The sequence below is a fragment of the Artemia franciscana genome, chromosome 11 (genome assembly GCF_032884065.1).
Source record: "Artemia franciscana chromosome 11, ASM3288406v1, whole genome shotgun sequence".
Lineage (NCBI taxonomy): Eukaryota > Metazoa > Arthropoda > Branchiopoda > Anostraca > Artemiidae > Artemia > Artemia franciscana.
In genome coordinates, this window is record NC_088873.1 from 1,282,161 (window position 1) to 1,296,564 (window position 14,404).

The 14,404-nt window shown below is 35.9% G+C and overlaps 1 protein-coding gene across 1 annotated transcript in view; it reads right to left on the reverse strand.

Annotated features, from left to right (window-relative positions):
• Positions 1–14,404, reverse strand: part of LOC136032661 (uncharacterized) — a 62,185-nt gene that overhangs the window by 31,045 nt on the left and 16,736 nt on the right. Inside the window, exons 2-3 of the mRNA XM_065712948.1 lie at positions 12,701–12,914; positions 1,102–1,300 (exon numbers count right to left, since the gene is read on the reverse strand). Coding sequence (XP_065569020.1) covers positions 1,102–1,300; positions 12,701–12,914 — 413 coding nt within the window. The remainder of the gene's footprint in view (positions 1–1,101; positions 1,301–12,700; positions 12,915–14,404) is intronic.

Sequence of the window (14,404 nt, forward strand, 5' to 3'; positions counted from 1 at the left end):
TCTCACCAACTTCCTCACACTGTATAGCCTACGTTCAACAAAACCTCGTTTTAATAGATAGATAAGATTTATTCATCATGAAATACGCATACAATGTTACATTTTACTATTCCCCCAAAGGCTCTTTAACCTGTCAAGAAGGGGGAAGACAAACGAGTCACACACTCAGAGAAAAAACGAAAAAATTAAAATAATCACCTACTCACAGAGAGAAGAGCAAAAAGCAGAAGAAAGAAAGTATAGACAAAATAAAAACTGTAGAAAATAAAACTAAATAAATTGCATAGACTAAATTAGCTAAGTAGATAAGTAGATTAGTAGACTCCAATGAAATAATAATAAACATATTTTATATGCATATATATATATATATATATATATATATATATATATATATATATATATATATATATATATATATATATATATATATATATATATATATATATATATATATATATATATATATATATATATATATATATATATATATATATATATATATATATATATATATATATATATATATATATATATATATATATATATATATATATATATATATATATATATATATATATATATATATATATATATATATATATATATATATATATATATATATATATATATATATATATATATATATATATATATATATATATATATATATATATATATATATATATATATATATATTTATATATATATATGTATATATATATATATATATCTACATACATATATATATATATATATATATATATATATATATATATATATATATATATATATATATATATATATATATATATATATATATAACATAAAAAATAAATAGATAAAATAACTTCCAAGAAGCCAAAGAAAAACAATTTTTTTGAACAAACCGAATGAGTGGTACCTTCGATATACCTATTCACCATATACCAATACCTATTCCTATCCTTTCTTCGCTTTCAAGTAATTTTTTTCCACCTTAAATTAGCTAAGATTTTTTTTTTTTTTCTATTATAAAAAAACAGAGAACGGTGTGTTGGTCAACGATGATTATTCTCACTAGCACACTGAATAGAATAACACACAGAGATTCAAAAATACCTCGAAAACCGCATCAACCGTCTTCAATATTCTTCCCTCCTTTTTGACAAAATCGCAAAGCTTAACATTGTCATCAACACAATTGGACTCCATGTAGAAACTGCCATTGGAGGTGGAAAAGCCTCCACGAAACGTAACTGAATGACGATCATTATCGCTTAACAAGCAGGATTCAGTAGATGCCTCCCATGTCGCTGACCTGAGAAGTTTAAACACCCTTAGAATAAATAGGTTTGAATATATTCCGTAGACCCAAACTAACCTAATTATTTTTTAGGTCGGGCTCAGCTTTATAGCTTTCTGTTTAATTATATGAAATATGCATTAAAAGATAACGATGAGTTTTACATGCTCACTTCCAACCTTTTATCGGTGGGGGGTGAAAGCCCCATAATTGACGTTTGAGTGTCTCTTGTCGCAAACCCCTTTAAAGTTGATAACTATGACAAAACCAAATGTAACAAGAGTATTCCTAAAACATCTGCGCCTACATTTGGATAGACCTCTTTTCAAACAGATATTGACTGGCTTAAAAAACGTAAGGAAAGAAAACAAAATCTCAAAAAGAAAAAAAAACACCTTGAAAGAATTTTAAATCTCTTAAAGCATTGTGTAACATCCCTCGTGTGTTTCCTCCTCAGTTACAAGCAGGGATTCCCCAGAAGTATTGAAGAAACAAGTTACGTGTGAATGCATCATCCTTAACACTGGTAAACATTCCCCATTACGAGAGAAGTAAAGAAATCATGAACAAAAATGTCTGGAAGAAAATGTTTTTAACAAGAGCTAAGAGCTCATATGACACTTGTGACGAGGTCGAAAGAGGCAAGAGCCAAGAGTTTATATGGTATGAGCTCTAGCAAAATTCTAAGAATCAATAGATTGCTTTAAAAGGAAAATCAGAGGCTTAATGCCGGTCAGGATTTAAAATACGAGCTCTGAGTCACGAAGCTCTTCTGAATATCAAAATTCATTAAGATCCGATCACCCATTCGTAAGTTAAAATACCTCAATTTTTCCTCTTCCTTCAGCCCCCCAGATGGTCGAATCGGGGAAAACGACTTCATCAAGTCAATTTGTGCAGCTCTCTGACACGCCTACCAATTTTCATCGTCCTAGCAGGTCCAGAAGCACCAAACTCGCCAAAGCACTGAACCCCACCACCTGACTCCACCAAAGAGAGCGGATCCAGTCCGGTTACGTCAATCACGTATCTATGACTCCAGCTCCCAGCTTCCCCCTCCAACTCCCCCAATGTCAAAAGATCTGGTCGGGATTTGAAATAAGAGCTCTGAGACATGAGTTCCTTCTAAATATCAAATTTCATTAAGATCCAGTCACCCGTTCTGAAGTTAAAAATACCTCAATTTTTCTGATTTTTCCAAATTAACAACCCCCAGCTCCCTCAAAGAGAACGGATCCGTACCAATTATGTCAATCTCGTATCTATAACTTGTGCTTATTCTTCCCATCAAGTTTCATCCCGATCTCTCCACTCTAAGCGTTTTCCAAGATTTCTGTTTTCCCCCTCCAACCCTCTATATCTCCGGATCCAGTTTCATTAAGATCCGATCACTCATTCGTAAAATATCTCGAGTTTCACGTTTTCCAAGAATTTCAGTTTCCCCTTCCAACTCCGTTCAATGTCACCGGATCTGGTCGATATTTAAAATGATACTTCTAAACACAAGATCCTTCTAGATATCAAATTTTATTAAGATCTGATCACCCGTTCGTAAGTTACAAATACCTCATTTTTCTAATTTTTCCGAATTACTCCCCCTCCCCAACTCCACCAAAGAGAGCGGATCCGGTCCGGTTATGTCAGTCACCTATCTTGGACTTGTGCTCATTCTTTCCACCAAGTTTCATCCTGATCTCTCCGCTTTAAGCGTTTCCCAAGATTTCTGCCCCCCCCCCCCTAATGATACCAGATCCGGTCGGGATTTAAAATAAGAGATCTGAGTTTCGATGTCCTTCTAAATATGAAATTTCATTAAGATACGATCACTCTTTCGTAAGTCAAAAATACCTCATTTTTCTATTTTTTAGAATTAACCCTCCCCCCAGCTCCCCCAAAGAGAGCAGATCCGTTCCAGTTATGTCAATCCCGTATCTAGGACTTATGCTTATTTTCCCCACCAAGTTTCATCCCGATCCATCCATTCTAAGCGTTTTCCAAGATTTTAGGTTCCCCTTGACCGGATCCGGTCGAAATTTATAATAAGAGCTCTGAGACACGATATCCTTTTAAAAATCAAATTTTATTAAGACCTGATCACTCTTTCGTAAGTTAAAAATACCTCATTTTTTTAATTTTTCAGAATTTACCCTCCTCCCCCAAAGAGAGCGGATCCGTTCCGGTTATTTCAATCACGCATCTAGGACTTATGATTATTTTTACCAGTGCTGCAACAAGTACTCCAAATTTTTACTTAAGTATCAAGTATTAAGTACTCATTATTTTTTTTACTTAAATATCAAGTAATAAGTACTTTCCAAATTCTTACTTAAGTATCAAATATCAAGTACTTGCCAAAATTGTACTTAAGTAATACTTCAAGTACTACTTCAAGTATTTATTCTATGTATATGGCTTCTTAGCCCCTTCCCTTGCCTATAAAATGTCCCCTGTCATTCCTCTCTTGGAAACCTTAATCAAGAACCAGAATTTCTGTTTTATTGTTTTTAACGTTTCCCTTATTCGGCTGGTACACACCCAATGAAGTCCAAGAAAATAATCTTAACCAATTTTCAACACAACGGCTTGAAAGGGAAAAAAGTGTAGTCAAAAAACCCTTGATTGGATTAGACATATCACATGACAGGATTAACACAGTGTATGTAGAGTTGAACTTCTGGCGATTAGCATTCAATCAAATGTGGCACGTTTAAAAAATACAAGGTTATTCTGAAACAAGTGGGAATGATGGAAAAAATATTGAAAGTATTGTTTTCCATTGTTTGGCTGGTACATACCCAACGAAGTCCAAAAAATAATCTGAACCAAGTTTCAACACAACAGCTTGAAAGGGAAAGACTTTCAAAACAATTAAGTGTAGTCAAAAAACTCTTGATTGGATTAGACATATCACATGACAGGATTAACACAGTGTACGTAGAGTTGAACTTCTGGCGATTAGCATTCAATCAAATCTGGCACGTTTAAAAAATACAGGGTTATTCTGAAACATGTGGGAATGATGGAAAAAATATTGAAAGTATTGTTTTCCATTGTTTGGCTGGTACATACCCAACGAAGTCCAAAAAATAATCTGAACCAATTTTCAACACAACAGCTTGAAAGGAAAAGGCTTTCAAAACAATTAAGTGCAGTAAAAAAACTCTTGATTGGATTAGACAGATCACATGACAGGATTAACACAGTGCACGTAGAGTTGAACTTCTGGTGATTAGTGTTCAGTCAAATCTGACACAATTTTGAAAAAATACACGGTTATTCTGAAATATTGAAAAAAATTTTTTCCCTTGTTTGGCTGGTAGACACCCAACAAAGTCCAAAAAATAATCTGAACCAATTTTGAACACAACGGCTTGAAAGAAAAAGACTATCAAAGCAATTAAGTGCAGTCAAAAAACTTCTGATTGCATCAGACAGATCACATGACAGGATTAATACAGTGCACATAGAGTTGAACTTCTGGCGATTAGTTTTCAGTCAAATCTGGCATGTTTGAAAAAATACAGGGTTATTCTGAAACATGTCGGAATGGTGGAAAAAAATATTGAAAATAGAAAAATAAACTTTGGATTGGCTTTAAAACAGATAAAAGGTAATAAAGTAGTTCATTCTCTGATTCAATAAATAAAAACCTTAGCAACAAAAACAAACTCAAATTTAAAAGTAAGGAGCCAAGTGAGTCAGTTGCAGACTTTTTTAACAAGAGAAATTAAAGCTCAATAATCAAAAATCAATTGATGGCATGTCTTGCCCTCGGCACCTTTACAAGGAAACTGCCTCAAGTTTTCAAGTTAAATTTCAGACACGCTATGAAAATGTATGGCATCTATATCCTTTGGCTGGTTTTCACTCAAGCAAGCCGCATGGTGTGTAGTCAATTCAGATGGTCAGTAAAACTCCCTACAAACATATATTATAAAATCACAAGCCTGCAGCAAGTCCGCTGATCCAGACGCATTCCATACAGCTGGTCAAACTGCAGAATGAATGAATGAATCAATGAATGCACTTTTTTATCCGTAAAAGTATAAAAAAACACAAAGTACAGAGTATTATAAATAAACTAAAACAATGAACAGCAAGAAAAAAATTCAGACTAACAAAAGACAACATGGACTAATTAACCAGTATTAATATGGAAAAAGGCTGCAGAGGGTTGTAAACGTGAATAAAGTAGATAGTCTTTTTCCATAAATCATCACCGGAAGACCGAATCCAAGAAGGCATATCTATTAAACCAAATCGAGCAATTATTTTTCTGTTTTGGTGCCATCTAGGAAGCTGGAGGAGGATTTTGCAATATCTGAAATAAGCCGCATGTACAGTATGGGGATTTTTCTTACAAAACAGATGAGCCATGCCTGATAAAAACAAAAGCACAGGGGCGCAATAAGCGTTATCAGTCATGCACAAACCGTTGCGGTTGTAACGGCTTTTGTTTTGGGGTATTTTTCTGTAAGCGACGTGTAGGTTTTTCATGGCTTGATTCGCTAGGGATGAAAAGGTAGTGGAAAGTGTTGGACCAAAACACAGACCAAGCCAACTAACTAAAGAAGAACATGGCAGAATTGCAGTCCCAGCAACAAATGGAGCAACCGTCCAAGGGCTATTAAAACAAATAAACTTGCATTTAGACGCATTAATTGACAGTCCAATCTTAGATAGCTTATTGGTTAATATAGTAAAATTGGAAAGCAATCCACAGCAAGTCTGGGCAACAAAAGAACGTCGTCTGCATATGCAACAGAAGACAAACCAATATTACCATAAGAAACAGAACTTTTAAGGGGATGCAGGTACGATGCAAGCACACATTTAAATATACTAGAAGACAATACGGCAGAAGTTGCAACCTATCTATTTCTAGCAGCAGTTTTCATACCATGAAGTGGTAAAAACCATGAGACTAAGTTGAAAATCTTCTGAGAAAAAAGGAATAAAACAAGAGCTAAGAGCTCATATGGCACTTGTGACCAGGTCAGAAGAGCCAAGAGCTCATATGGTATGAGCTCTAGCAAAATTATAAGAATCAATAGATCAATTTAAAAGAAAAATCAGAGGCTTAATGTTGGTCGGCATTTAAAATAAGAGCTCTGAGACACAAGGTCCTTTTAAATATCAAAATTCATGAAGAACCAATCACCCACTCACAAGTTAAAAATACCTCATTTTTCTAATTTTTCCTCTCCCTTCAGTCCCCTCCCAGATGGCTGAATTGGGGAAATCAACTTTATCAAGTTAATTTGTGCAGGTCCCTGACACGCCTACCAATTTTCATTGTCCAAGCACGTCCAGAAGTACCAAACTCCCCAATGCACTGGACCCCCCTAACTACCCCAAAGAGAGTGGATCCAGTCCCGTTTCGTCAATCACGTATCTACGACATTTGCTTATTCTACCCACCAAGTTTCATCCCAATCTCTCCACTCTAAACGTTTCCAAGATTTCCGGTTTCCCCCTCCAACTCTTACCCAATGTCACCAGAACTGGTCGGGGTTTAAAATAAGAGATCTGAGATATGAGTTCCTTCTTAATATGAAATTCAAAATACCTCACGAATGGTCATACGCTCTTAAGTTAAAAATACCTCATTTTTTCTAATTTTTCAGAATTAACCCTCCCCCCAACTTCCCAAAAGAGAGTGAATTCGTTCTGTTTATGTCAATCACGTATCTAGGACTTGTGCTTATTTTTCCCACTAAGTTTCATCCCGATCCCTTCACTTTAAGCATTTTCCAAGATTTTAGGTTTCCCCTCCAATGTCACCTGATCCGGTCGGAATTTAATGTAAGAGCTCTGAGACATGATATCTTCCTAAATATCAAATATAATTAAGATCCGATCTAATTTTTTCCTAATTAACCGTCCTCCCACTCCCCCCCCAGATGGTCAAATCAGGGAAACAACTATTTCAAATTTAATCTGGTCTGGTCCCTGATACGCCTGCCAAATTTCATCGTCCTAGCTTATCTGGAAGTGCCTAAACTAGCAAGACCAGGACTGACAGACCAACAGACCTACAGAATTTGTGATCACTGTATGTCACTTGGTAAATACCAAGTGCCATACAAAGTAATTTTTCTCTGGGAATGGAATATTTGGTTGAAGGTTGGCTTCAGTATGACTTATTTTGGAAAAGGGTTATTTCCAGGCTTTGGGCAAGCCATGGGTGGAAGTAGTTATAGGCCCTACTAAACTGAAGGAAAACTCGACTTTCTTAAAACTTGAAACCCCCTCCCCCTTGCCCTATTTTAGATAGGGCTTGTGATATCAGAGCTCGATATGAGCCCTGATCCTAGTCATCTTTGGTCTAGCTTTCATTTGGATCTGTTGCTCCATTCGCAAGTTATACTAAATTAAATCAAAAGCTTCACTGAGATCCATCAATCTCTCGCAAGCTACACTGAATTAAATAAAAAACTCAACTTTTAATTAAGCTTGGGTCTCCATCCCAGAACTCAATGTATACCATACTCTTAGGCATCTTTACTCAATTCTCATCGAAATTCATCTCCATATGCAAGTTACAGTGAATTAAATAAAAAACTAGAATTTTTTTAACACTTAAAGCCCCATCGCCCTAATTAAGCTCAATTTTAAATCCAAATAGTTCAATTTCAATACAAATCTGACTGGTGGTTCTCTTGCTATACTTAAATGCACAGACAGGCGGACAGACAGACAGATCTCAAAAACCTATCTTGATGGATATTTTCCACTATCCAAATAGGTGATGATACCTGGATGATGATATGCCATTGTTTTCCTTTTTTTGGATCCAATTAGCCAACATGGCTACCTAAGACGTTGCAAAATCCGTCTGTCTGTCTGTCCGTCCGTGTAATCACGTATAGCGGGAGAAACTCTGGTTGGATTTGGATGAAAATTTTGATGGCCAGATTTGATGCCAAGGATCATAAGACATATCAAGTTGAAAGATGAAGATCCTAGCTCAAATAAAACAGGGGGGAGAGGGCTTTACCTGCTAAAAACAGTTTTTCGTTTAATTTAGAGTAACTTGCAACTGGAGTGATGGATCTGAATGAAAATTGAACCAAAGAGGCCTAAGACCGTGACACATATCAAGTTTTGAGATAAAGACCCTAGCTCAAATTTAACAAGGGGGAGTGGGTTTTAATTCTTGAAAAATTTAGGTTTTCTGTTTAATTTAGTATAACTTGCAAATGGAGTAATGGATCCAAATGAAAACTAGACCAAAGATGCCTAAGATCAGGGCTCATATCAAGTTCTGGTACCACAAAGCTTATCTCAAATAGGGCAAGGGGGAGTGGGTTGCAAGTCTTAAGAAAGTTGAGTTTTCCTTTAATTTAGTAGGGCCTATAGCTTATGAATGGAGTGACAAATCTGAAGTCAGATTCGTCTGAATACCTGGATTTGCTGGAAGGAATTTGACAAAATACCACTGCATTATATCCAGCTAGAATTGCCTAGACTTGTTTATTGCAGAAAACATTTAGATGGGCAAAGATTCATAGCTTCAGTAGTTTTACCAATAATATGGTCCTGAAGATGATGAAATGGTAGAAATCTGGTTCAGTTGATGAGATGACAAAATTTAAACACTAATGTCAGAAATATAAGCCAAATTGACTACAGTATGCAACATTTAGCACAAAACAACGGATTTTAGCTAACTGTCGACCAGTGAACTGTGAAATAATTTCAATTTTCTTTGTTATATAACTTTTAAACAAAAATTAAACCAAGTGTTAATCATACTATAATTTTTTTTTCATAAAAAACAAATACATTATTTCATATCTAAAAATAGGGCATGGAGTACATTGCCAAAGCACAGACAAACAAAAGCTATATCTGAGTTTGCTCTAAATCTAAAGGGTGATGTTTTCTTGTACATTGCCAAAGCACAGACAAACAAAAGCTATATCTGAGTTTGCTCTAAATCTAAAGGGTGATGTTTTCTTGTACATTGCCAAAGCACAGACAAACAAAAGCTATATCTGAGTTTGCTCTAAATCTAAAGGTGATGTTTTCTTGTACATTGCCAAAGCACAGACAAACAAAAGCTATATCTGAGTTTGCTCTAAATCTAAAGGTGATGTTTTCTTGTACATTGCCAAAGCACAGACAAACAAAAGCTATATCTGAGTTTGCTCTAAATCTACACCCTAGAGTTTTTACTTAAGTACAAGTACAAGTAATGAAAAATTTTACTTAAGTAGTACTTCAAGTAAACGTACTTCAAGTAAGTGACAGCACTGATTTTTACCACCAAGTTTCATCCCGATCCTTCCACTCTAAGCGTTTTCCACGATTTTAGGTCCCCCAACTCCCCCCAATGTCACAGGATGCGGTCGGTTTTTAAAGGAAGAGCTCTGAGACACGATATCCTTCCAAAAATCAAATTTCATTAAGATTCGATCACTCATTCGTAAGTTAAAAATACCTATTTTTATCTAATTTTTCATAATTAACCCTCCTCCCCCCAACTCCTTCAAAGAGAGCGGATCCACTCCGGTTACGTAAATCACGTATCTAGGACTTGTGCTTATTCTTCTCACCAAGTTTCATCCCGATCCCTTAACTCTAAGCGTTTTTCGAAATTTAGGGTCTCCGCCTTAATTCCCCCAATGTCACCGGATCCCGCCAGGATTTGAAATAAGAGCTCTGAGACACAACATTCTTCCAAAGTTCAAATTTCATTAAGATCCGATCACTCCTTCGTAAGTAAAATATACCTCATTTTTTCTAATTTTCGGAATTAACTCCCCCCCCCCCAACTCCCCCAAACAGAGCAGATCCATTCCGGTATGTCAATCACGTATCTAGGACTTCTGCTTATTTTTCCCACCAAGTGTCATCCGGATCCCACCATTCTAAGCGTTTTCCAAGATTTTAGGCCCCCCTCCCAATTTCAGCGGATCTGGTCGGGATTTAAAATAAGAGCTCCGAGACACGATATCCTTCCAAACATAAAATTTCATTAAGATCCCATGACCCGTTCGTAAGTTAAAAATACTTCTTTTTTCTATTTTTTCCGAATTCACCGAACCCCATCTCCCCCTCCAGATGGTCAAATCGCGAAAACGAATCAATTAGAAAACTATTTCTAATTTAATCTGGTCCGGTCCCTGATACGCCTGCCAAATTTCATCGTCCTAGCTTACCTGGAAGTGCCTAAAGTAGAAAAACCGGGACAGACAGACAGACAGACAGACCGACAGACAGACATAATTTGCGATTGCTATATGTCACTTGGTTAATACCAAGTTCCATAAAAATGTCTTGAAATGTCTTGAAATTTTTTAGAAGAAAATGTCATAAAAACGTCATGAAATCTCTTGAAACGTCTCAAAGAAAACTTGTCTTAAAAAACGTCTTAAAATGTCTTGAAAAATATCTTGAAGAAAAATGTGTCTAAAAACGTTTTGAAATGTATGGAAACGTCTTGAAAAATATATTGAAGAAAAATATATTGAAAAAATATGTCTCAATAAAATTCCCTCTCTTGAGTAGTGGACTCTAAAAAATAAGAAAAATGTAGCAGCAAAAGACTATGATTTAACAGCCAAACCCTAAAAAAAAAGTTTGGAAGAATAAGAAGACAAGACTGCAAACCAAGATTAGAATATTGGAAGGTACAGTGATTACAGTGGTCAAACATGGCTCTGAAGCTTGGGTGCTCCAAAAAGCGGATGAAAATTTACTGGATATTTTCCAGAGAAATTACCTACTGATTGTTCTGTGTACCTGTCTGACGGACCGTATTTCAAACAGTAGACTGTACGAAAATGTGGTTCAATCCCGCTTTCTAGGGCTATAATAAAAGAAGGGTTGAGATGGCCAGGGCTCGTTCTACGGATGAAGGATGACAGATTGCCGAAGATTGTCGGCCAGCCGTCTAGGGCTAAACAGAAAGCAGGTCGTTCCTTTCTGGGTGGGAGTATGTCTTACAGAAATATCTAAAAGAAATGGGAATTTCCTGGGAGGGTGTAAAGAGGGAGGCTTTGAATAGATTGGGTTGGAGGAGGAGCGTACGTAGCTGTCTTGGCCTCAGGTGGCTTGGTTCTGCTGTGAGTTGTTAGTAGTAGTAGTATACATATTTATGTAAATAATAAAATGATTGAACTTGAACTGTAGATAGTTGAAAACTTGTTATTCTATTTTGGAATTCATCGTAATAAGTACTATCGGTCGCACTTTTTAATTCCTCAGCAAAACATATTATAGTCTGGAACAGTTTAACCATACATTCAGGGAAAGAGGGGGATACGGTCACGTGGCTCCTCCAAAAATCACAACGTTTTTGCTTACTTAATGCATCGTTTTTATAGGTTGTTTTTAGCTTCCTACCAGAGGTATCAATTCACGGAAACTAGGAGTTCCAGGTATCAACTCATGTAAACTATCAGAGGCATCAATTTATGGAGTTTACTTTTTGATAGGGGATGGGGCAATTTTCCTATTTTTCCAATCTTTCAAATGAAGATACTAACAAGGCTAGTTTTCAATGAAAATACTAAAAAAAAGAATTTGTGCAAATAAAGGGGAAGGGGAACTTGAAGGGGCAAATACCCCCTCCAATGACGTGATTGATTCCTAGAGGCAGCCGTACATCCTCAATGTAACTGGTTCATGAATGATCAATAGTTGATCTTGTTTATGCAATGCATCATTGACAGATCGTCAGTGGTATTCAATAAAAAAAATTAACATGATTAGACCTAAACGTCTACCTTTTGATATTTATAATACCTTCCAAATTGCAAATTTATTCAGGTTGGACAACCTATTAACCCTTTTACCTTTTATTATTATCAGGCTCTAAAGCATGTTTGACTTTGTAGATATGCCTTATCTAATTTAGGCCAGTAAGGATGTCAAAACTGGAACAGTGACAGAATTTTCTCCACTATCGAAAAAGAAGGATTTCATTGAGTCAATCCCAACGGTCTACCGAACTTGTAGATCAGAACAGGCGCGCAAACTGGGTCTTGTTTCGGAGGGGCCAATAATCCAAGGGTGGATCACAAAGTCAAGTACGCCACCCCAAATTGGGGAGATACGGAGGAGGGTAGGCATCAGAGTCGGCATCCTAGAAATCCTTGAGTTTTACTAAATTTCTAGGTAGCATTTATTCAATTCTCACAAAAACAATTGTCCCCTTTCCATAACAATTTCTGCATAGGTGCGTCTCATGCAAGAATTATACAAAAAAAAAAAAAAAAAAAAAAAAAAAAAAAAAAAAAAAAAAAAAAAAAAAAAAAAAAAAAAAACAACTTAGAAACAACAGGAAGAACCGCAATGGACTAAAAATTTGGCCAAAAGCCCACCCCCTCCTTCGCGTAAGAGCGTAAATTTTGACAATTCTAGAATCATAGAAGAAGAAATAAAAAGAAGTTAGATATTACAAACCTGCATGTGAACTGGACCTCATTAAGGCACGACTCAAAACATAATTCCTTAGTTGCGGTTTTCCGACGTGTGCTTACAAATGTATCATGAAGTTTATGATCAGTAACAAGCTCAAAACCCCATGCTCGGTCACCACAAAGAGTTGCTGCGTTTTTTACACAGACTTTTTCCAGGTAGACGGTATACACAGGGAATTCAGAGCTTCGAAGTTTACCTGAAATGCAAAGAAGTAATATATAGCTGAAGTTCTTACTATAAGGTGAAAGAAAATTATGGTGAAGTTTTATTTTAAATTGGGGATTCCAAAGGAATCCCTGAGGTCAGGGATGCAGGTGCGAGCAAACTATCTCTCTCTTTATAGTGTTTGGAAAAAAAGGCGTTACCCGGAAATGCGGTATACTTGGCCGATTTGCGGTGATTTTGATGGACTGGACCATTTTCTTTTCAGATGCCAGGGGCTAAAAGAGCTAAGAGGGAGCTTTCTTGGAGTGGGTGGTCGTGAGCCCCTTCTTGGAACTTTGAAGTCGACGTCGAAAGTAAATATAGTAGCAGTGGGAAATTTTGTCGAGAATGGTCTTATTATTCGAAGTCGAGTGTTACATGATTTGGTTTGTTTTTTGTTGTATATGTATGTATACGGCTTGAAAAATGGCTTTAATTACAGTCATTCATTCAGATACAAGTGCGTGTTTGTAATTTGAACTGTTGGTTATTTTCCTTGCTTGTTTGTTATTTATTTATACTTTATGTGTATATGGCCCATTGGCTTTTGAAATACATTTATCTATCTATTTATCTATATACGAAACTCATTGCAGCTGAACAAGGGGGTTTCCACTTTGGAAATCATGTACACTATGTAGCAAAGACAACAAGAGTCGGAAGTGGGCCATGCGTGCACAAGAAGCGGCATAGCAAAGACACCTTGAGGGTTACGTGGAGTATCCTACATGTGATAGAAAAAGTGACACTTCAATATATATACCAGGCAGTGGAGGAAAAGTAACAGCACCAAAAGTTCAATTAGTAGCCCTATAAGAAAGTCATAATGAGAGTATACTTTGGCATTGGTATGGGTATAATAGGATACAGCTAAGGTACAAATTCATATATTATTATATACTGAAATTTATGTTTTTTAAATTTTAATCTATAAAATTAATATAAGATCAAATTTTAATGTACCGAAGTTTTGATCTCAACAAAATGTCTCAATCTTTCTGGATCTAATTTGAATATTTCCTGAAAGTTGGCAGACTGTTTGTTTGTAAACCATTTCCAGTAATTATACAGTCAGGATTAGCTTGATATAGTGAATCGACTTGAAAAATGTACATGGTCCCTTTTTGGGGGAGAAAGCTTTTATTAGGATACGGTACTCGTCCTAACGTGAAATAAAACTAAAAAACCAGAAAAAAATAAAGAGAAGTGCTTTTTTATTTAAGTTTTTATGATTGACTTCTTGATTTTGCTGTGAAACAATAGATGACGTTTGCTTTATTTTCTGATTGGATCTTGCATACCCTCTTTAATCAGTTTGTCACTCTTTGGGCTGAACTTTGAAAAGTTAGGAAGTTTTACACAAGTTTTGTGTATCTGCGTTACACAGACATTCGACAAAACAGTATAATTGGTGAGTTAAATAAAATATATGAGAAAAATGTAATACATCGTAGGTTTGCAGCTTGATATACCCCCTCCCCC